The sequence below is a fragment of the Cervus elaphus genome, chromosome 4 (assembly GCF_910594005.1).
Source record: "Cervus elaphus chromosome 4, mCerEla1.1, whole genome shotgun sequence".
NCBI lineage: Eukaryota > Metazoa > Chordata > Mammalia > Artiodactyla > Cervidae > Cervus > Cervus elaphus.
In genome coordinates, this window is record NC_057818.1 from 65291290 (window position 1) to 65314404 (window position 23115).

The window sequence follows — 23115 nt, forward strand, 5'->3', positions numbered from 1 at the left end:
GCAGTTTCCCAGGTTCTTGGAGGAGACTGACTTTGTCAGCTTCTCAGGTTCCATCTGGTGATTGAATATGGCCAACCTCCTGCCCCTCAGTTCCCAAGTTTATGTGTTAAAACAGCGTGGCAACTTCAATCACATTCCGGGATGGGGGGGGGGGGGGGAGGTGGGGGGTGGGGTAGGTGTCGGCGTGGGGGAGGCAAGCAAAATGCTGCTCATATGACAAAAGACCCTGATGTAGAAAACCACTCAAGGAACAGAAGGAAATGTCTCACAATTGCTTTAAGCTGTATAACACTAGGAACCTTGGTCCATTTTAAAACAAGACCTCAAAGATGAGAAGGTAAGATTAGCAAACCTAAAGAAACAAATTGAGGACTGTGGCAATTAATTAGAGGGTTTAACAGGTTATCTGCTCACTCTCATGCCACCTCCAAGAGAGAAGTACACTTTCCCACACGGTGGTGGCTGAGGTGTAGGTGCTAGCCCCATGACTTTGGGTTTGACCGTATGACTTGCTTTGGCCAATGGATGGTGGCAGATGTGAGGCAACCTGAGGTTTGAAACTGTGCTAACACAGTTGGGCTTGGTCAAGAGTCGTCGGACAACTTGCGACTGAATAACTGAGGCACCTCTGCCTTTTCCTGTGGGATAGTAGCCTGGGATGCCCACTGGTGCCCAGAGTATGAGAGACAAAGGGGAATAGAAGCAGCCCCACCAACCTTCACACCTGCAGCTCTCAGCTGTGAACACGACAGGCTGTGGCTGCCTATCAATCAGCAGTAGCTAAGAACATCGCATGCAACACAAGACACTGGAAATAGCAAGGACCGGAAAAGACTTGGCTGGAAAATGACTTTACTGACTTGTGGTAATCAGTAAATGCAGGTAGAAATGACAAGGACTAAAGCAAATAGAAGCTAACAGATGTGAAGCACAAACGCATGACTGACATTCTTGAAATAGAGAACAAACTAGAATAGGAGTCAATAAAAATGTCCCTGAAACGGGAAAGGTAAATATGCGTGTTTTTTTTTTTTAAAAAGCCGAGTCCTTACAAGCACGCACAGCGCCGATTCTGGCCTGTATCATGGAAAGCAAGGGCTATGGAAACTGAGGAAACTGAGGCTCCCAGCTAGATGGGATCTTAAAGACTATGGGTCTAAAGTCTAGGAGAACCTAGACTTAGCACCTAGACTTATGTTAGAGGATACTTGTGCAGCAGCTGCAACAGTACAGACACGGGCTGGGCGAAGGCCTAGAAATGGGACTGAAGTCAGCCTGAAGCTCAGAGAAGGCAGACGTCGAAAAAGATCGCGGCGAGACAAAAGCGCCCGGCCGGGGTTGGAGACAAAACCCTAGCTGGATTCCTCAGGAAACGACCCTGGAGCCAAAGCAATAATGTGATTGGAGGAGATAGACTAGCAAGTGGATGTCCAAAAGGGGGCGAGGGGATAGAGAAATCCTGGAGCAGGGTGGGCTGAGGAACGGAGTCGCAGAGAAACGCTGCCAGCGTGTGCAGCGGGGCCTGCGCGTCGGGTGGCCCGGGTTTACTCAGGGAGAGACCGTTGGCACAAACCGGCGCGAGCGCTTTTGCGGCGGAGTTGCTCAGGCTGGGCGTGGCCCGGCGCGGCTGGTCCGGCGCGCACGCGCACTGCAGGGCCCGGGCGCGCGGCCTCCACACACCTGCGCAGCGAGTCGCCGGCGGGAGGGCGGGGCCTCCTGCGTGCCCCCGTACCAGGGGGATTGTGGGATAGTGGCGGACGGAGCCGGGCGGCCGAGGCCCTGAAGCCGACTGCAAAGGCCCGGGACCTCGCCGCTTTGGGGAAGGGGGCGGTGGAGGAAGTGGGCCTCGGCTTCCGTCAGCCGTTGCTCAGCATTGCGGCCTGTTGGGACCGCGGAGTAGGACGCCTTTCCTGACCAGCCCTTGCTTTCTCGCGGGGCGCCGGGCCGGGTAAACCGGGGCGACTTCTCAGCCGAGGGCCTACGCGGGCCTCGCGACCCCACCAACCTCCCTCAGCCACCTCGCCCGCGGGCCCCGGACCCCCGCCCGTCCGGCGTTGACCCCCAAAACTCTGGAACTCGTCGCTCGAGGGCCCCCCTAGGCCCGAGACGCGTGCGCGAGCCCCGGCGCAAGCGCGAGCCCCCGCCGCTGCCCCCCGCCCCCACATACCGGGTCCCTGATCGGGGCCGGAGCCGCCGGTGGCGGGGCGGGGGGGGCGCCCCGATGAGCCCGGAGTGCGAGGAGCCGCCGCCCCCCCCGCGCAGGTAAGCGGGCGGCCCGGGACCCTCCCCGCAGTCTGGGCACCCGAGTCACCTCCCCACCCCCGAGAACACCGCCCAGGTACCCTCGAGTCTCCTCACCCCTTCTCCTTCGGACCCTTCCCTTTGTCCATGAGGGCTCCCCAGCCCTGGTGTCTCCCCCTCATACCCTCGATTCTCTTAGTTTCTCCTCCTCAGCCTCTCGACTCCTAGTCTCTCCCCTCAGGCTACTCCATCTCCCCTCAGCCCACCAAGACTCCAGGTCTATCTCCTTCAGCCCTCCAAGTCTTTTAGTCTCCCCCGGCTCAGACCCCAAGTCTCTTAGTCTTTCCCCCTCTGCCCCCCAAGCCTGTTAAGTCTCTCCTCCTCAGCCCTCCAAGTCTCCCCCCTCAGACCCCTCAAGTCTCCCAGTCTCTCCCCCTCAGCCTTTCAAGTCTCCTAGTCTCTCGCTGTCAGACCCCCAGTCTCTTAGTCTTTCCCCCTCAGCCTCTCAAGTTTCCTAGTCTCTCCCTCTCAGACCCCAAGTCTCTTAGTCTTTACCCCTCGGCCCCTCAAGACTCCAGGTCTCTCCCCTTAGCCCCTCCAAGTCTCTTAGTCTGTTCTTCTCAGACCCCAAGTTTTCCCCCCTCAGGCCCCTCAAGTCTCCTAACTTCTCCCCGCTCAGCCCTCCAAGTTTCCTAGTCTCTCCCCTCAGCCCCCCAAGTCTCTTGGTCTCTTCCTCAGCCCCCAAATCCCCTAGGCTCCCCCCTTCCAGCCCCACTTCCTTCCCCTCTCATTCCGTACCCCTGCCTCAGTGTCTCTTTCCCACCTCCCCTGCCGCTCCTGACTCCCACCCTCGCCTCCTTAGATTCTGCGGGCTTCCCCTCTGGTTTCTTAGTCTTCCCCCTCCGACCCCCGGGGCTCCCCCTTCTCTCTGCTCCTCCCACCCTGCCCCGCTCGGGGCCCCTTCCCCGGCCACCCTTGGCCTTCCTCTCCCTGCCTCACCCCCTCCTCCCGAGGCCTGCCTGGGAGATCCATGGCCTTGGCCTGGCACCCTGGGGCTCAGGAGACTCGAGGAGCGGGGCTTCCCCCTCACCCTGCCTGGGGCGCGGCCCCTCTCTGTGAGGTGAGGCCTGCTGAGGGCCAGCAGGGGCCTGGTGCCGGCGCGGAGGGAGGGCCGGAGGGAACAAAGGCTGGGGGGACAGTCACAGTTGCTGGTGTGGTGAGGGGGTACCTCAGGGCGCTGTGGGGGCCACCTCGGAGCGACCGGGGAGACTGACTCCGCGGGTGGCTTTTTCTGTCGAGGAAGGATGAGTAGGAGTTGACAGATGGAAAGTGGGAAGAAGGGCCTTCCGGGTGGAAGGAACAGCACATGCAGATACGTGAAGGTGGGAACCCAGCCTCGCAGGCTGCAGGAGAGAGGGGCGGAACGCCCTGCTGGGGCTGCTCGCCGGGCCCTGGAACATGGTGGCTAGGGTCTGTCTTGCTCGGTGATTTACACACTCGGACATCTGTGCTGAGGACACAGACGTTAGTTACCGGTCACACCAGCCTGAAAGGCAGGATGTTTCTGGAAGGAAGATGTGTTGTCAGGTGTGGGGCGGGCTTCAGAGTTGCAAAGACACTTCCGTGGGGTGTGGAGAGGGCGGTTCTGGGGATTCCGTGTGCGTTTGTAGAAGCCTGCAGCACAGGAAGTGCTCCAGGGTCAGCAGCTTTAAGGTTATAACTCAGTTTGGGATTGTCTTGCCTGGGTTCTCAGCTGGGGGGTGGGGGGAACGACGATGGTATCCCCCAGGGGACCTTCACTAAGGGCAGTGGAGATGGTTTCAGTTGTTACAGCTCGGGATGCTACTGGCAGGTGGCGGGTGAGAGCCGGGATGCTGTGGGGCCTCCTCCAGGGCAGAGGACAGCCCAGCTCAGTGGTGCCTGGGAGCGGTGGACAAGCCCCGCTCTCCTGCTCGGGTGTTGGGTACAGTGTGACTTAACCTGCTCTTTTGCGACTGTGAGTGGCATGTGTTGAGTTGTGTACTTCGATTTCCTTTTGTGTTTTTGGTAGGTAGTGTCATGGGGCTACCTACTGTTTCTCTCCAGTAGGGGAGCATCTGCTGGTCTCCACCCACCCACCCAATGTTTTTTTCCAGGATCCATGGCCAAGTGACCGTAGCGGGTCACCGGCCCCTTCGTGACTTTAATTCCAGAAGTAGCTCTGGTCAGGGGGCCTTGCCTTAGGCTTGGTCCTGGGAAATTGGCGTCCTGCTGCCAGAGGCAGGTGCCTGGACAGGCAGGTCCTGTCACCGAGCGCTCCGATGCCGTCACAGTGTGACCACGGAAGCCGTGAAAGTGTGGAGCAGGCCTCTCACGCAGTCAGGGGAGGCTTCCTGGAGGAAGTGGTGTCTGTGCTGAAGCCTGAAGGACCCAGGAGGACCTAGCTAGTCAGGCTCGAAGAGCTGGAGGGAAGGCAGAGGGAGCAGCCAAGCCCGGGCAGAGCCAGGGCGCAGACGAGCAGTCAGGAGTGGCGGGAGTGTTGAGCGCCATGCGGGTTGCCGCGAGAGATGAGGTGAGAGAGGCGTGGACGCCTTGGTGGAGATGCCCGCCTTCCCCGCCTCCCCGGCTCCTGCAGGGTCCCTGGGCAGGCGCAGGCCAGGGGTGGGGACACACACTCTTTTCCAGGCTGAACCAGGATGTCCCTAGAACAGCGGTTTTGTGGATCTTGCCAGGGGCAGGGCAGTCCTCCGCGAGGTGTTGGGAGAGACCGGGGTTCAGTGGAGTTGGGTGCCTGCTCTGAGGCCGCAGAGCCTGGGGCCTGGCGAGGCAGGCTGGGAGCGCAGGCCTTCCTGACTTTGGATCTCCCTAGAACACTCAGTCCAGCCCCCTGTTCCCCACGGACCGTTTCAGAACCTCCTCACTGCTCTTTTCCCCTTTTAACCCCTGGCTGATCCAGGAGGTGCCCCTGATGGCGAGCTTTGGGGCCCCTCCGCATCCTCAGCCGCTCTCCCACTCTCTTACATTTCTGATTGTTCCATGCCCTGGGTAGGAGCAGAGTTGCCACCCTACCCGGGCGAGCATGGTCTGGGACCCCTAACAGCCGCCACCACCCCTAGCTTTCCTGAGTCCCGGGTAAAGTCCCAGCCCATGTCGCATGAGGCCTTGGCCAGGTCCCTCTCCTTCTCTGGCCTCTGTGACCCCTACTTCCACGTGGGTGTCCCACGGCTTACCTTGCCGAGTCTCTGATGGGTCCTGATGTTACCATGGTCCCGTTCCTGGAATGGAAGTCCCTCACCCCCATTTCACATTTGGCTGAAAGCTGATGGATTGCGAGGAGTTAGAGGGCGATGGTCTCACTGTCCTCTGACCTGTGGGCCCTGTGAAGGCTGGGGGCTTGTCAGCCAGCAGCGGGGTCTCCACGCCTGGCCGGCACCTCATTAGGGGCCTGTGGCCTGTGGTGGCTGAGGGCTGCGGGCTCTGGCCTCTGCCCAGGCTGGAGTTCCTCCTGAGCCTCAGGGCATCTCAGGGGGCCACCCCAGGGCCCTCCCAGCGACCTCTTCAGACTTGATCTCCACTTCCGGGTGTGTGGGGCAAAGGCGGGCGAGAAAGGGGCGGCAGGTAAAGGACCCGCCCCGGGCTCCCAGGCAGGCAGGCAGGCAGGGCCGTGTGTGGATAGACCGCTGCTGCGGCTGTGGGGGCACTCTGTGGGGGCTGCAGCTGGGCCCTCACTGAGCCCGCACCGGGCGAGGGCTGCCGGCTCCCGAGAAGGGCCGCTGGTGTCCAAGGCCTGAGAACCACGCAGTGAAGCCGGAAACCCGGGGCGATGGTGCGGAGCTGGCGCAGAGAGAGGTAGTTTTCGTTCTTAATGGCTTCCTTTCTCATTTACAGTTTCCCCTTCTTCCGTTTGCAGCCAGAGTCATGGTTTTCAAACGGTCGCTAAAAGCCAGTGGTATTCACTTCCGTTTTCTTGAAGTTTGCTAAAAGTTGCAAAGCACGGGGGTGGTGGGGTGTGGGGCACCCACCAGAGTATTTGAGTGAGCTCAGCCACCCAGGCGAACGGGCCATCTTCCTCAGGGCTCCTGTTTTTAGCGCTGTCCCCCTGGGTAGTGGCTGCACCTTCCCTCCTGCTCAGAAGTGTCCAGCCTTCAGCCTGGTCCCAGGGACACCTGCTGAAGGAGACCTGCCCTGTCAGGACCACGGGCCTGACCCCGCTGTTCTCAGAACGTGCCCCTTCCTGGCGGCTGGGCCTGTTTCATGGACGAGGAGACAAGGCGTGGTATGCATGTCACTGTTAGAGAGTGAGGAGGAAGCTCCTCTGCTGTCCACGTCCAGGGCTTCCGGGAAGTTGACCGCTGGGACCTGAGGCTAGGTGCACTGGAGTGTGTGGTGGGGGAGAGTGTTTTCTGTGGGATGTTTTCCTTACTCCGTGCCTCCTGCATCTGCATCTTGTCCCGTGTAGAGCTTGGGAGCTGACTTCGGGAGGGAAGGGTACTGACCACCCCTCGGCTACCTCTGATCCTTGCAGCCTCCTCTGACTTTCGGAGGAGGACCTGAGGTTCTGAGAGTTTAAGGGACCGCCTGGTTTCTGAAGTCCCTGGAGTCCATACCCCACTCACCCCCCAGCCCAAGCCAGTTTTGGGAGGGAAGTCCTGCCTGTGGTCCAGGGCGGGTGGCAGGGTTGTGGGGGAGGACGTAGCCTGTGGCATCGTGCAGGTGCTTTGGACACGGTCAGTGGGCCTCAGCCCCGAGGCTGTCCTCCTGCAGCCTGGAGAGTGTGCTGAGGCCTGCTTCTGCTGTGGCTGACGCCTGCGGGCCCCCTGCGCCTCGGCTGTCAGACGGAAACGAGAGCAGTGCTGTCCCTGGCCGTCTTGACGAGGGACACAGCTCGTGTCCCTGTGCGGGTGCACAGGCTCTCTGCAGGCTCGTCCCCCAGCTGAGGGGGCCTGCTTAGCTCGGGGACCCGGCGGGTAGTGAGGGTGGGGGAGCCTGGGCGTGCGCCCGCAGCTGTGCCTTCTCACCCCGGCCCAGCCCGGCCCGGCCCTGGCGGCGTGTCAGCTCCTGGCTTCTTGGGCGCAGAGCAGGCCAAGGCCTGGCCCTCTCACGGCAGCCTCAGGCAGCTTCGGTTCTGTTTGTTTTGTAACAAGTTGTGTGTTTATTGGTTGTGCTGGGTCTTTGTTGCTGCGTGGGCCTTCTCCAGCTGCAGCAAGCCGGGGTCCTCTTGTAGAGGTGTACGGGCTACTGGCCGCGGCCCCTCATTGAGGAGCACAGGCTCCAGGTGAGCAGGCGTCAGTAGTTTGGGCTCATGGCTCCGGTGGGCAGGCGCAGTGACTCTGCTGTATGTGGGATCTAGTTCCCTGACTGAGGATCGAACACGTTCCCCCTACATTGGCAGGTAGATTCCTATCCACTGTACCACCAGGGAAGTCCTGGTCTTGTTGACGATAGATTTGTGTGTGTGTGTGTGTGTGTGTGTGTGTGTGTTGGGGGAGATATAATTTATGTAATGTAATATATGACATCCATTTAAACTACACAATTCAATATCTAGTCTATTCAGAGTTGTGCAACCAACAGTCACCACCATAGATTTTTTAAAGTAAGTTATAGTATCAAATAAAATTGTGTACAATTGATTTTAGAACTTTTTTTTTGAAAAGAACACCCCTTTCCTAAAAGGAAACCCCATACTTGCTTGCAGTTGTCTCCCTGCATCCTTGTCTTGTCCCCCAGCTCCTGAAAAACACTGATCCCAATTCTGTGTCTACGGATTTGTCTTTTCTGGATGTTTCATTTAAATGGAAGTATGCGATATGTGGGCTCTGCCCTGGTGGCTCAGACAGTGAAGAATCTGCCTGCCGGTGCAGGAGACACGGGTTCAGTCCCTGGGTGGGGAAGATCCCCTGGAGAAGGGAATGGCAACCCACTCCAGTCTTCTTGCCTGAAAAATCCCATGGGCAGAGGAGCCTTGTGGGCTAGAGTCCACAGGGTCACAGTAGAGTCAGACACGACTGAGCGACTGATTGCGCGCGCACACACATTTGACGTGTGGTCTTTGGTGGCTGGCTTTGTTCATGCCCCCCGGGATGACCTTTTGACCTCTCTGGTCTTTTTGTCCTCACAAAAATCTGCGGTTAGAAAGAGGTGGTGTTCTCAAGGGGGGCGGGGGGGGTTGGGCCTCGTCCCTTGGGCCAGGTCAGCGGCTGCCCCATGCAGTGGTTCTGGCCCCACGAGCACCCAGCTCAGGAAACTGTCTAGGCCCGCCATCTCTCCAGGTGAGGTGGGTGGGCCTGGGGCCCAGGCAGAAGTGGGGATGGCCCTCGTGCACTTGTGGGCTTGGGGCGCTGCCCGCCTGCCTCCGGGAGCAGTGTCCCCGCTCCGAGACAGGGCCCCGCGTTCAGCACGCAGAGCAGCCCACTCTCCTCCCCTCCCCGGCCTGCCAGCCCTGGCAGTCTCCACCCCACCTGGGGTGGTTTATGGGCGCCCTTGGGTGTGGCTGGGGCTGTCGGGGCGGGAGCAGCCCCCTCCTGATGCCCTGACAGGTCCTTCGCCTCCCGCCTCCAGAGCAGGGCCCGCCCTTCAGTCCTGGCTTCCAAGCGCGTGTCCCCACGTGGTGCTGTCCAGGGTGGTCATGGCCGCCAGGCAGGAAGGTTCTGTGCTCTGTCCACAGCCGGCGGGGGACGCGCGGGGTGCCTGCTCTACAGGTCTTCAAGGCTGTGGGTCTGCACCCAGCCCCTCCCCGGCCTCAGAGACGTCGCTGAATGGGTGCCTGGGTCCCGCGGGCCGGGGGGAGGGCCGGCCCGGAGCGCACTCGCTGGCTCTGTCAGCTTTCGTTGGCGTGGCTGGGCTCCCCTGCACGGACGAGGCGCCTGCGCTCTGAGAAGGGACCTCGTGGGGCTCGCGCACCGCTCCGCAGTTCAGCAGCCCTCACACCCCGTACGGTGGGGCAGGTTGTGGGAATCAGTTGAGGTGACGGCTGAGCAGCTCACATGATTTGCTGGCCTCATGTGTCTGCGCGTTGTCTGCGTGGCGCCGCTGTTCTCGCCCCAAGGACTGGGGCTGGGTTAGCCACGGCATAGTGGGCACTGCTCGGGGGCTTCTAGCTGGGACGGAGACACACCCCAACGTGGCAGTCTTGGGGTGATGTGTGCGGAGCCAGGCCAGGGTTCGCTGGGGGTCAGGGAGGTCCGGGGGCCGTGGCCTGGGCTCGGCCCGCACAAGTTGTTGGTCAAGGGGAGGCGGGTGTGAGGGCCTGGGGTGCAGACTCTGGCAGGACTGAGTGGGGGGCTCCTGGGGGGCCACCTTGGGGCCTTTCGGGGTACCGTGTGCTAGGTGCGCAAGTCTGTTTCAGAAAAGCGTCCTAAGGGGGTGGGGTGCAGCCCAGGGGGCGAGCACCGGAGTGCGGGTGGCCAGGCCCCAGCCCTGGGAGCTCTCAGGTGCCCCCACGTCCTCCCCATCTCTGGGGCCCGTGTCCACTGCTGTCTTGTGAGGTCACAGCCCCTCCGCTCCACCTGCAGGCAGCCAGGGCTTAGGAACCAGGCGAGTCCCGCAGGATCATTGCACCTCGGGGGCCACTTTTTCCCCGTCACTGAGAGGTCGTCCTGGGGGCTAGGAGGAGACACGAGAGGCTCCTGAGGAGGCTGGATGGGAGAGCCGGCTGCTGGCAGCCTCCTGGGGGAGCTGAGGGTTGGAAGGCAGGCGCCCGCCCTTGGCCGCTCGGCTCTGTCCCGGGCTGCTGCCCGTCCGGTGGGCGAGCTCTCCACAGCTGGGATGGTGCCAGCAGGGCCATCCTGGCCTCCAGGTCTGGCTGCAGCAGCCTTGGCCTCGGGGGTCTTCAGGAGGCAGGTGACACATGAGCGCTGGGCAGTGCCAGCATGGTGCTCGGGGGCCCAGCTGACCTGGGTATGGTTGTCTGCCGTTCCGTGGGGTGACCAGAGCCCTCAACAGGGCCGTAGGCACAGCCCCGGTGTCTGGGGGGATGGCTGGACAGAGTGGCTGGGGAGCTGGCGGCCAGCTCAGGGCAGCTGTGCACCCTGGGGTCGAGGCTAGGGGCCGCAGGAATCCCCAGAGGGGCAGCCAAGTCTGCTCATCAGGGCTTGGACCCTCCAGGCACCTAGCGCATGCTCCACCCGAAATGCTCCTGAGGCCAATGCTGGGTGGGCAGGCCACAGCCGCCGTTGTCCCTTGGAGGTGCTTCCCTGTCTGATGCCGGTGGGCCCCGTCAGTGGCTATTCTGGGGGCCAGCGCGCTCTCCCCTCCAACTTTTCCTTGTCCTGTCCTGGCACCGGGTACAGGGGTTGGGGCGTGTGTGTGTGCGTGTGTGTGTGTGTGTGTGTGTGTGTGTGTGCACGCACGCAGCCTGGAGACACCGCATACCTCCCTCTCCCCCGCCCTGCACACAGCCTGGAGGCTTCTGAAGCAAGTGGTCTTCGCCGGCGCTGGGCAGTGGGCAGGAAGTCGCCCGTGGAGTGGGCTGGCAGGCTGGGAGGTGGAGGCGGTGGGTGGGCGGGCCGTCATGTGACCGCGCTGCCTGCAGGGCGCCATGTTTTGGAAGTTTGACCTGCACACGAGCTCGCACCTCGACGCGCTGCTGGAGCGGGAGGACCTCAGCCTGCCCGAGCTGCTGGACGAGGAGGACGTGCTGCAGGAGTGCAAGGTCGTCAACCGCAAGCTGCTGGACTTCCTGCTGCAGCCGCTGCACCTGCAGGCCATGGTGGCCTGGGTCACCCAGGAGCCGCCGGCCAGCGGCGAGGAGCGGCTGCGCTACAAGTGAGCCCCCGACTTGCCCTGGACCTTGTTGGCCCCGTTTCTGTGCGACTTGCCAGACCTGCCCCGCCTCCGGAGGGGTGGGAGGAGCCCCCGAGGACCCTCCCCCAGCAGTGAGGGGGCGGGCCATGTGTCTCTTTGCCCCGCCCCGCCCCCACTTTATCTCCTGGTGGTTCTTTACTTGGATTTCTGTTCCTGTCTGAGAACTCAGGCCCTGAAGGTGTGGCTGTGCCCCTCCCGCCAGAGGGGGCGCCGGGGAGGGAGGGAGAGGCGGGCAGGCGCTGTCCAGGGGACCTGTCTGCCCTGGTCTCTGCTGCCCCTCTCCAGCCCTGCCCCGCCCGTCCCAGACAGGCCTCCTGGTTCCCCGGGTCGCCCTCTGCCTGGCCCCTCACACTGACATACGCACCGGGCCTCACAGGTCCTGCCTCTGTCCCCAGAGGCCTCGAGCCAGATGGGCAGTGGTTGACTCCTGCTCAGTTCTCTCTGTGTGAAGTGGGGGCTCGGTGCGGTGTGGTCAGCCTGGCGCGGGGAGGGGCTCAGTGCCCACCTGTCCGTCACTGCTCCCTCGTGTCTTCTCCCTCTTCGGCTTTGCTCACCTGGCTCTGTCCCCTGTCTGCCAGCTTGAGCGTGTCCCACGCCTCAGTTCTGACTCCTGTGCCCGCCTGGCCCTGGGCTCCTCGCGCCGCCCCGAGGAACTCACTTGCCAGGGCCTGACAGCTCGTGAGGCAGAGCTGAGCAGGCTGGGGTCCCCGGGGCCTGGGTGGCGCTCTAGGCAGGCAGCCCTCCCTTCTGGTGAAAGGTCCTTGGGGCCGGGGGGGTCAGCCTGCAGGGTTGGGTCCAGGCTTAGGGGGCCCGACGCCGGCTTGGGGGGAGGGGAGCTTGTATGGACCGGGACTGGGGGTCGGGGCAGCCGGGTCCCTGCCGCCCCTTCCGCAACCCTTCTGGGTTGACAGGTACCCCAGCGTGGCCTGCGAGATCCTGACGTCGGATGTGCCCCAGATCAACGACGCGCTAGGGGCGGACGAGTCCCTGCTGCACCGCCTCTACGGCTTTTTGCAGAGCAGCGGCAGCCTCAACCCGTTGTTGGCCAGCTTCTTCAGCAAGGTCATGGGCGTCCTCATCAACCGCAAGACTGACCAGGTGCCCGGGCCGCGGGCAGGGCGGGCAGGTGAGCGTGGGCTGGTGGGCCCGGGGGTCCAGCGCTCACCCGCAGCCCGCATCCTCAGCTCGTGTCCTTCCTGCGGAAGAAGGACGACTTCGTGGACCTGCTGCTGCAGCACATCGGCACCTCGGCCATCATGGACCTGCTGCTGCGCCTCCTCACCTGCGTGGAACGGCCGCAGTTGAGGCAGGACGTGGTCAATGTGCGTGCGGGGCGGGGCCGGGGCGGGGCCTGGAGCGGGGTGGGGGCAGCGGGGCGCGGAGCCCCACCCTCTCCTCCCTCCGCAGTGGCTCAACGAGGAGAAGATCGTCCAGAGGCTCATCGAACAGATCCACCCGTCGAAGGACGACAATGTGAGTGCTGCTGCCCGCGAGCTTAGGCCCCGTGCCCCCTTAAATGAGTGATGAGAGAAGGGAGCCTTCGGAGCTTGGGCGGGGGGGGGCTCCTGGTTAGAACAGGTGAGGGTTATGCCCCTGGACCACTCCTCAGGAACCAGCTCCTCATCCCAGGAGTGCTCGGGGTTCTAAAGACCGCCCTGTGACCCAGCCCTCACTGCCGCCCTTCCCCAGGCGCCCCTCCTCGCCTCTGGGCCTGGCGGCTCTTCCCGTCTCCTGTGCATGGGTCAGCCCTGCTGGTCCTTCAGAGATAATGCCAGGGGCCCCACGTCTGTCCTCCTGGCCCACTGGCTGGCAGAGCAGAGGTTCATGCGCATGGGTCATCACCCCAGGCACTCAGCCAGGGCCAGGCCTGGGGCAATGAGGACCACCCTGCCTTCGTGGCAGAGGGACAGGGGGCGTCTGCTGGCAGCCAGGTGGCAGGGCACAGCGCAGGGCTCTGAGGTGCGGCGGTGGCCTGGGGGGGGTCTGCGGGTCTGCGTGCTGGGCTCTGGCAGCCGCCTGCTGGGTTGGACTTCGGGCTCTGCCCGTGCTTCTCTCAGTTTATCTCAGAGCAGCTTACCACACACTGTGAGGCTCACCCAGTGAAAACACAGAACCGAGTGGCGTTCAGCGCACACAGGCTCGTGCAGCCTTCATGATGCCGGTTTTAGAGCGCGCTTCATCGCTCCACAGAGGAGACCCAGTCCCAGTAGCTGCCACCCGCTGTTCCCCACAGGGTGGCTCGGCCCGCAGACACCTGTCTGCTTTCCCTCCTGCTTTGCCGCTCCCGGTGGTTTCCTGTGGGTGCAACGCGTGACGCGTGCTTGCCTATGACTGGCCCTGGCCTTAGCACCAGGTTGCTGTGTTCATCGGAGCTGGAGTGTGTTCAGTGCTTTGTCCTTTTCCAAAGACGAGCAGTGTTTCACTGTATGGACAGACCTCAGTAGCCTCTCCAGTCACGAGTTGGTGGATGCCTGGGTCATTGCACCCCTTGGCCACTAGCTGTGATGGCGTGTGTGGGGTTTGCGTCGGGATCTCTTCTTCCAGGAAGTCTTCTTTGGTTTCCTTCTCTCGGCCGTCTCTCCTGCCCAGTGTCTGTGTTCTCTCCCTCCCACGTGTTTCCCCGGGTCTGTGTGGCGCTCTGTCCTCGAGGGCAGGTGCCCCCCTCCAGCACGCGGGGCTTCCTGACGCCAGGGCGGGCCGGGGTCCTCAGCTCTCTCTCCCTCCCCAGCAACATTCCAACGCGTCCCAGTCCCTGTGTGACATCATCCGCCTGAGCCGGGAGCAGATGATCCAAGTGCAGGACAGCCCAGAGCCCGACCAGCTGCTGACCACCCTGGAGAAGTGGGTTGCGGGGTCGCCCAGGCAGTAGGGGGGAGCCGTCCCGGGCCCTCCTCCCTGACGCCCCCGCGCCTGCCCCAGGCAGGAGACCATTGAGCAGCTCCTGAGCAACATGCTGGAGGGGGAGCGCAACCCATCCGTCCTCGTGAGTGGGATCCAGGTGCTGCTGACGCTACTGGAGCCCAGGAGGCCCAGGTGAGCACCCCAGGCACGCCCCCGCCCCCGGTGTGTGCACGCATGCACGCGCACATGTGTACACAGGCCGCCTGGGTGGTTCACACTGCCCTCCACCATGCCTGCTGCAGGTCTGAGTCCGTGACCGTGAACAACTTCTTCAGCAGCGTGGATGGGCAGCTGGAGCTCCTGGCCCAGGCGACCCTGGATGGCGCCGTGTCCAGTGCGGGGGCCCTGCATGCCCTGCGCCCGCGTCTTAGCTGCTTCCACCAGCTCCTGCTGGAGCCGCCTGAGGTGGGCAGGGTGCTTGGGGGAAGGAGGGGCAGTCCTGGGGTCAGGGCAGAGCTGGGGCAGGAACCGAACCCCACCCTCCACCTGCAGCTGGAGCCGCTGCGCACGACGTGGGGCAGCCTGGCCCCACCCCTGGGCAACACGAGATTGCACGTGGTCAAGCTGCTGGCCAGCGCCCTGAGCGCCAATGATGCTGCCCTGACCCAGGAGCTCCTGGCCCTGGATGTGCCCAACACCATGCTGGTACTGGGGGCAAAGGGCGGGGGTGCAGGGGGCGGGGGGGGTGGGGCAACACTGGGGGAGCCCCTCAGAGCCAGCCTGTGCCTTCACCCCCAGGACCTCTTCTTCCACTACGTGTTCAACAACTTCTTGCATGCCCAAGTGGAGGTGTGCGTGAGCACGATGCTGAGCTCCGGGCCCCCTGCCGACAGCAGCTCAGACACACCCTCGGAGAACCCTGTCGTGAAACACGTGAGCTGGGCTCCTGGATCCCAATCCCCTCTGGTCTGTGGGGGGCTCTGCTCCAGGTCTCCCCCTGCCTGTCATGTGCAGCCAGGTTCCTCAAGGGCGGAGTGTTGGAAAACAGCAGGTGTTGTGCGAGGGTGGGGACTGGTGGAGTGGTGACCTCAGGGGCAGTGGGTGTCCTGGGGGACCAGGAAGGGTTCTCCCAGGGTGATGGCCCCGCGCTCCTGGAGGTGCCTTCCTAGATGTGGCCCGGGCCTCAGGGCGAAGCTGGAGCGGGAGGCAGGCGGCGTGGCCCTGGGGCTTGCTGTGCAGGCTGAGTGGGCCCCGAATGGCTGAGCAGGGGAGGCGGGCCGTGCTCACACCCACTGCACACCGCCCCACCCCCACAGCTGCTGCAGCGCTGCCGCCTGGTGGAGCGCATCCTGACCTCCTGGGAGGAGAACGACCGCGTGCAGTGAGCAGGGGGTCCTGGGCCAGGGCGGGGGTGGCGGCAAGGGCTGGCGCAGCCCGAGTCCAGCCCTGGTTTCCCTCTCTCCAGGTCCGCAGGGGGCCCTCGGAAAGGCTACATGGGCCATTTGACGAGCGTGGCCAACGCCCTGGTGCAGAACTCGGAGAAGGGGCCCAATGCAGAGCAGCTGCAGCAGCTCCTGAAGGGTGAGGGTGGGGCGTGCCTGGGGGCGGGTGGGGTGGGCGGGGCCTCCGTCCTCACGTTGCACCGCCCCTTCCGGCAGAGCTGCCGCAGGAGCAGCGGGAGCGCTGGGAGGCCTTCGTGTCGGGCCCCCTGGCGGAGACCAACAAAAAGAACACGGTAGACCTGGTGAGTCTCCTGCGCCGGTCCTCCTCCTCCCAGCCCGGCCCCGACCTCCGCCCCGCAGCCCCAGCCTGCCCCAGGCTTCCCCGGGGGCCCCGCAGGCCCTGACCCCTGCCCACCCCTGCCCAGGTGAACACGCACCACCTGCACTCCTCCAGCGACGACGAGGATGACAGGCTCAAGGAATTCAACTTCCCGGAGGAGGCGGTGCTGCAGCAGGTGCGGGCGGGGAGGGCAGGGGAGGGAGGCTGCGTGCAGGCCTGCCCTGACTGCCGCCCCCCCCGCAGGCCTTCATGGACTTCCAGATGCAGCGCATGACCTCGGCCTTCATCGACCACTTCGGCTTCAACGACGAGGAGTTCGGGGAGCAGGAGGAGAGTGTGAAGTGAGTGCCCCGGCCAGGCCAGGTCAGGCAGGGACACGGAGGGCCGCGAGGCGGCGGGAGAGCACGTGCTCGCCTGGTTCGTACCCGGCGTCCCCGTGCCCACCCGGCCCAGGTGGGCTCAGCCTGCGGGCTGCAGTCCTCTCACCCTCCGCAGCGGGCAGGAGCGGCGTGGGCGTCCTGGGACACGGGGCTGGCTGCGCGCCCTCACAGACTCCGATCTCGTCTGCCTCCCCTCCCCTTCAGAGGCCTTGGGCCGACCGGGGAGGGTGCTTTTAGTGACCAGTTCTGATTCTCCGTATGTGTTGTACCGCATGTCGATATCGATGGCTCTGATATCGCCCTGGAACCTTTCTCTTGAATGTCCGAATTCTCTGCCATGGACACTGGTTGTTTTAACTGAGAAAAAGTTCTGGTGTTCTGTCGGTTTCATGAGCTGCCTTGTGACGGCCGTGGGTGGACAGTGAAGGGAAGGGCAGGCACCTGGGATCCGGAGGGGAGACTGGGGGGAGCGGGCCAGCCGCCCGTGGCCTCGCGCTGGGCCCTAGGGCCGTGCGTGGTGACGGGTGCAGCCAGTGCGCAGGAGCAGATGCGCCTGGGATGCCCAAGGGAAAGCTGCGGATGCCGCAGGGCGAGGTTTCCCAGCCGTTGCCCCTTTGGGCTGCACGGGGGCTGGGCCCTGGCCCCACCCGTGTCGTCTAGGGCACCGTGTTGGGCCTCTGTCGGGTGTTGACCAGTTACCTGTCAGGACCACCCCCGGCTCAGGGCTCGGGAGCCTGTCTGCAACCAGGGAGACAGGGCGCCAGCTGCTGTCTGTCGTGCCTTGAGGTGGACAGAGACGCCCTGGGAGCAGAAGTGCAACCTCTGTCAGCTGCCACTCTGCCCGGCCGGTGTGTGCTGGGAGCCCCCGGAGAAGACCCTGGCCAGGGGGCGGCCACACTCAGGGAGCGGCCCGGGCACCGCTGGCTGCACTTTTAGGATGAGACTGTCACCTCTTCCATCAAGATAAACGCCAGTGAGGTGAAGAGCTTTAACTTAAAAAAAAAAAAAAAGGCCAAAGTATGAAGTATCCTGGAACAGAAAATACGCTTGCAAACTCAGGGCTGAAGGCGCTGCTCACTGGTCCTCCAGCCATGCCCGCGGCTGCTCCCTCCCCGTGAGGGCGCTGAGGGGACCTGCCTTGGTGGGGGTTGTGAGCCCATCTTCCCCGTGCCAAGTCAGCCCGCAGGGGTTGTGAACGTGCTTCCTCGGTCGGAGACAGCAGCTGACAGCCTGGAAGCAGCCCCGTCACAGGAGGGCCTGGACCTCAGTGCAGACACACGGTGCTCTTCCGCTCTGGGAGGAAGGCAAGGAGGACAAGTAGGCGCTGCTGGGAGATTGCACACTGTGCGGGTCGGAGTGCACATGGACAGAGCTCTTCCCACGACGTGCGCCAGTACTTAAAGCGTGTGGATTCGATTCCTTCATCCAGGAGTGGGGCTTCTGTGCGGCTTTCTGGAGGACAGAGAGCCGAGCAGAGACGGGTGTGGGCGCGTGTGGACGCAGAAAGGCCGGCGGTGCGAGGTGGTGGTGGGCATGGGCACTGCCCGCGATCCCTGGGCTCCCTGGCCCCCACCTGGGTCCTGCCGTGGGGACCTGTGTGCCTCGAAATAAGTGTCTCCCTCAGGCTGTGATCTCAAAGCCTGAAAGCCTAGCCTGCCCGGCGAGGGTCTGTGTCCCTTCTATTGTGAAGAGGAAGCAAGGGGCAGGCGTCTTAGGTCTCCGTGTGGGGCCTTGCGTGACTGGGGACACACAGGCAGGGCGGCTCACTCTGCAGACGTCCCGCCCACGGGGGTGCCGCCGGGCCACTGCGGTTCACAGGCAGCCCTAGCAGGAGGCGCGTCTGCTGGAACCGGGCCCAGGAGAGAGGGTCGCTCACTGCCTCTGTGCCTCCCCCGCAGCGCGCCTTTCGACAAGACGGCCAGCATCACCTTCTCCCTGAGCGCAGACGATGACAACGTGAGCTGCCCGACCGCTGCTGGGGGCGGGGGTTCGCTGCGGGCAGGCGGCCCTCCTCACCCTCCTGCCCGCCCTGCAGCCCAACGCCAACCTACTGGAGATCTGCTACAAGGACCGCATCCAGCAGTTCGACGATGACGAGGAGGAGGACGAGGAGGAGGGCCAGGGCTCTGGGGAGTCTGACGGGGAGGACGGTGCCTGGCAGGGCGGCCAGCTGGCCAGGGCGGGCCGCCTGGGCCAGCCCTCGGGCGTGCGGTGAGTCCCCCCGCTCCCCTCCCCTCCTGCAGGTTCCCCAGCACAGTCGGGCTGCAGGACCTGCGGGCAAAACAAGGAGAATGCAGTGCATGTGTGATGTGGGGCGCTGTCAATATTGAGCGACAGAAACCCAATTCAGATGAGTTCAGGTTGAAAAGGAATGTGCGTGTGGAGGCAGGTGCAGGTCCTTCGGGCTTGGTCCAGGTGTCAGCGGGGCCATCAGGAGGCAGGTTTTTCAGGCATGGCTTGGTCCAGTGGGGCCATCAGGAGGCGGTCCTTCGGGCATGGCTTGGTCCAGTGGGGCCATCAGGACACAGGTCCTTTGGGCACGGCTTGATCCAGTGGGGCCATCAGGAGGCACTCCTTCGGGCATGGCTTTGTCCAGGAGTCAGTGGGGCCATCAGGAGGCGGTCCTTCGGGCATGGCTTGGTCCAGTGGGGCCATCAGGACGCAGGTCCTTTGGGCACGGCTTGATCCAGTGGGGCCATCAGGAGGCGCTCCTTCGGGCGTGGCTTTGTCCAGGAGTCAGTGGGGCCATCAGGAGGCAGTCCTTCGGGCACGGCTTGGTCCAGTGGGGCCATCAGGAGGCGCTCCTTTGGGCATGGCTTGGTCCAGAAGTCAGTGGGGCCATCAGGAGGTGGTCCTTCGGGCACGGCTTGGTCCAGTGGGGCGGTGGCCTGCCCGCCCCCACCCTCTACTCCGCTCTCACTTGCAGCAGCTCTCTCAGTGTTCTTGCCAAAAGGGCAGTGGGGTGTGCGTCAGCTCCCTCCCGTCACGCCAGTGAAGTGGGACTTGGCGATTGTCCTTGCTCAGTCTGCCTGTGGGTCTGTGAGCCGTGTCCAGCCCTTTGTACGAGCAGTGGCTGGCGCGGGAGCACTGACTGGCTGCTCTTGGGCAGCACGGCCTTGCTGGCGTGAACGCCCGCTCGGGACCTGACCCCTGTGACATGTGCCTGGCACAGAAACAAGGAGATAGGTCGTAAGTGTTGGCCGCATGGGCCCCCCGCTGTGGCACCCAGAGGGAGAGCGCGGCCCTCCCCGCCCCCTGCTGGCCGCCCGCTGTCCTCCGAGGCTGACACTCTTCTGACCCTTGCCCTTTGGGTTTTTGCGTCTTTATCCTGTGAGTGAGGCCTGTCCCTCCGGTTGGCGTGGTTGTCCGTCACTTGCCATCAGCTGAGTGTGTCCTGTGTGACTGCCAAGTTGCTTTGCACTTACACGTGTCATTGCCAAATCCAAGGTCATGATTCACCCCTGTGGTTTTCTTGGTAACATCAGTTCTTAATGTTTAGGTTTTTGACGTGTTGTGAGCTAGTTTTTTAGGTGTGTGAGGTGGGGGTCCAGCTTCATTTTTAGGTGTGGAAATGCCCATGTCCCAGCTCACCGGTTGAAGAGACTCCCTGCTGGCTGGTCTGGGCACCTTTGTCAGAAGTCTTTTGGCTGTTCGTGCAAGCATTTATTTTGGGCCTGTCTCTCCTGGCCCATTGGTCTATACATCTCTATGCCAGGGCCCCTGCCTTGATTACTGTTGCATCATACTGAATTCTGAAATTGAAAATGTGAGCATCCAATTTGTTCTGTTTAAAATTGTGTTGATAATTCTGGGTTCAGTTCCTTGAAATTCCGGGTGATTGTTAATTTCAGCAGAGAAAGCCGCCTGAGGTTCTGAGAGGGATTGCCTGGAATCTATAGGTCAGTTGGAGAGTGTTGCCATTTTAACAATATTTTGTCTTTCAGTCCATGAACTTGGGCTCGCTTTACATTTGTTTAGGTCTTAGTTACTTTTGACAGTGTCTTGTAGTTTTCAGAGTATTCAGTTTTATGGTGCTTTTGTTAAATTTATTCCTAAGCAATACATTTTTTAATTTATTCTTAAACATTTTTGGTGTAATTCTGAGAGAAATGTTTTCCTCAGAGTTGTTTTGAAGTGGCTGCAAGTGTATAAAAACACAAGTACACTGGCACACTGATGCTCGCGGGACTTGCTTGTTCCGTCAGCTTGAGAGGATCCGTTGGTTTCCCGCACACAAGCCACGCTTGCTGCAGTCAGAGTTTTGCTCCTTCCCCTCCAGGTGGGAAGGGCCGTGCCACGCCCTGATCTTGGGGGCCCCAGGGCTCGCTGTTGAGTGTGGCTTGTGGGCCCTGGAGACGCCATCCCAGGTGTCCAGGGTCGGAAGCTGCCTGCACCCTTTCTGCGGGCATCTGGCTCATGTGCACTGTGCGGACGGCGGGGCAGCGTCTTAGGAGCCTCTGGGTTTCCTTCGCGGTTCCCGGTTGGACACAGTGTCGAGTCTCATGTCTGTCGGCACTCGGCCGTTAGGTTTGGGGCCCAGGAGGCTGCAGTGACAGAAGTCCAGCGAGGCTGCAGGTGGAGGAAGCGTGTGGGGTCAGCCTTCCCTGGGGCCAGGTGGTGAGGGGCCAGTCCGCCAGGGCCGGGCGGGGCTCGTGGCCGCCTCCCCCCCGACCCGCAGGGGGCGCACTCTCCCTCGGTCCTCCCACTGCCCGGCGGCCCCCCCCACCCCCACCCCGACCCCGCCCCGCTCCTTGGATGCTTCCGTGGGGCGGCGCTGGGGGCGGTGCTGGGGACAGGCCGGGCGCCCGCAAGGCAGTGACGCAGGTGCTCCGTGGAGCAGGAGCCGGGGCAGCACGGACAGCGAGGAGGAGGACGACGACGAGGACGAAGACGAGGACGGCCGGGCCCGCGGCAGGCCCGGGCCCCCCTGCTACCCCAGCGCCGGCCGCCAGCCTCCGGGTGCGTAGCGCGCAGCGTGGGCGCGGGCGGGGCCCTGCTGTCTGCCTCTGGCTCACAGCTTACTGCCCCCAGGCCCCAGCTGGACAGCTGCTTTTGACCCAGTGCCTACGGATGGCCCGGCCGGCCCCCAGGACTGCAGGGACAGGGAGCCCCACGGGGAGCATCCGGACCTCCCGGCCCCGAGCCCGGCTGGCCCTGCGACCCCCAGCACCCTGCAGCTCAGGTGAGGCCCGAAGCAGGGCCGGGGGTCTGGGGCGCCAGCGCCAGGCCCAGTCACCCCTCAGGCTGCTCCTCTTGCCTGCTAGGTCTCAGGATCCCGCCCCCCACTCCGCACCTCAGGAAGCCACAGACGGCAGCAAAGCAGCGGAGCCCGCGGGTGAGACATCCCGCCTCAGCCCCGGTGCTCGGCCTGCCTGCCCCACCTCAGCCCCCGTGCCGGGCCTGTCCACCCACTCTGAGGAGGGCGCTGGTGCTCGGCTTCCTGAGTCTCACTGCCGGCCGCTCTCCTCCGCACAGCCCCCTGCCAGGCCCTGCTCAGCGTCGGGGACCTCCAGGCCGGCCTCAGAGGGACGCGCTCCGCCCCTAGCTCCTTGGACAGGTACTGACTGCTGGGGGAGCCTAGAAAGCAAGCCTCTGGGGAGGCAGGGGGCTGGTCCCCGGCTGTCCCCTTTTACAGGGCCCTGGAGCACAGAGCTCCCGCTCAGCCCTGGGGTGGGAGGGCTGGGTCGGATCAGAGAGGGCAGGGGCTGGGCGCTGACCTGCAGCTCATCCGGCTGCTGGGCGGCTCCCAGGGGCCCTGGGATGTGAGGGCGTCTGTGACGGTAACCCCGCGGTCCCCCTGCAGTGCAACCAGAGACCCTGCTACCTCTGTCCCGGCCCCCGGGGCCCACCAGCCCCCCCAGCCCCCAGAGGGGGAGAAGAGCCCAGAGTCCTCGGGGCTTCCCCAAAGCCAGAGGTAAGCACGGTGCAGCGGCAGGGGCAGCCGGTGTTTCGTGGGGGCGCTGACTGCGCGCTCATCCTCTCTCCACAGTGCCCTGGTCCTCCAGCCGCTCCCGATGCCCAACGGCTCTGCCCCAGGAGGCCCGGCGGCCCCGGGCTCCCAGTGAGTGTGGGCACTGGGGACGGAGGTGGGCGCTGGATGGAGGTGGGCGGGGCCGGGGTGGGGCCGGCACTGGTTTCGGAGCCTTACACCTTCTCCCTCTCACTTCCCAGGTGACTGCCTGGTCCAGTGGTGGTGGCCGCACGCTCCGTGCTCTGCGTCGACCCTGTCCGGGTGAGGGCCGGGCAGGTGCCGCAGAGGCCCTGTTGCCCATCACCCACCCCGCCCTACACATGTCCCCGCTGGAGTCCAGGAGGCCGGCGCCCGGGAGACAGCCCCCACCCCCCATTGCACTGAGGAAAGAGATTACGGGAGTTTTGTCTCCTAGAGTAAAGATAGAGTGGGCTAGAGAGAGGAGAGAGTGCGCGCGAGAGAGACCTATATTATATATTATATATATATATATATATATGTATGTATCTGGAGGGAGCAGAGTGGGCACGTGGGGAGCCAGGAAGAACCCAGGGCTGGGCGGCAGCGGCGAGGCCTTCACCCGGGCCCACTGGGGCTGCCGTGGGGGGTGCCAAGGTGACCACCACTCTCCTGTCCAGCCATGCCCCCATCCTGCGGTGCAGACGCCCACACCCACACTCGGCTTTTCAGCTCAGGTCCACCTTGGGGGAGGGCCCGAGTGGGGGGCCGTGCCTTTGCCCAGCCCCCTTGCCCCGGACCCTGCACTTTGACCCAGGCTGGGAGCTCCACCCGGCCCAGCCAGCTCTGTGGGAGGGAGCTGGGTTCCTGGTCCCAGGGGCCGCCCCTGGTGACATCGCCCCAGGACCCTGCCGCATTCACTGAGACCTCCGTCTCCCACCGACCCCGGGCGGGGATCTGGCTGGGGTCCCACTGCTCCTCCCGAGGGTCTGGGTGCAGCCCAGCTGCCAAGTGCCCTTGTCCCAGCCCCCTCCCCAGGCGGGCGTGAGTGTGCGTGTGTCCGTGCGGAGCTTCTGTTTGATATCGCAAACGTAAACAAATAAAGGAGGACAGTTTAAGACTCGTGCTGCGCAGACCTCGATTCGGGGACACGGGGCC

The 23115-nt window shown here is 63.5% G+C and overlaps 1 protein-coding gene across 4 annotated transcripts; it reads left to right on the forward strand.

The window, feature by feature from the left end:
* Positions 1-1706: 1706 nt before the first annotated feature.
* PPP6R1 (protein phosphatase 6 regulatory subunit 1) lies at positions 1707-23077 on the forward strand. Of its 4 annotated transcripts, none has more exons than XM_043900209.1 (24): positions 1707-2262; positions 10754-10986; positions 11937-12123; positions 12210-12347; positions 12433-12498; positions 13754-13866; positions 13945-14058; positions 14169-14331; positions 14419-14571; positions 14665-14799; positions 15183-15247; positions 15332-15447; positions 15525-15610; positions 15734-15823; positions 15892-15989; positions 17927-17984; positions 18064-18239; positions 20869-20987; positions 21060-21210; positions 21293-21363; positions 21504-21585; positions 21832-21942; positions 22018-22089; positions 22200-23077. In XM_043900209.1, the coding sequence occupies exons 2-24, from the start codon at positions 10760-10762 to the stop codon at positions 22201-22203; spliced, it is 2595 nt and encodes an 864-aa protein (XP_043756144.1). In that variant the 5' UTR covers positions 1707-2262; positions 10754-10759; the 3' UTR covers positions 22204-23077. The 4 variants fall into 4 exon arrangements, with proteins under 4 accessions (XP_043756144.1, XP_043756143.1, XP_043756142.1 ...); XM_043900208.1 differs by lacking the exon at positions 1707-2262 and adding an exon at positions 4652-4792 and having other exon boundaries at positions 22018-22114; XM_043900207.1 differs by lacking the exon at positions 1707-2262 and adding an exon at positions 4653-4792.
* Positions 23078-23115: the final 38 nt, after the last annotated feature.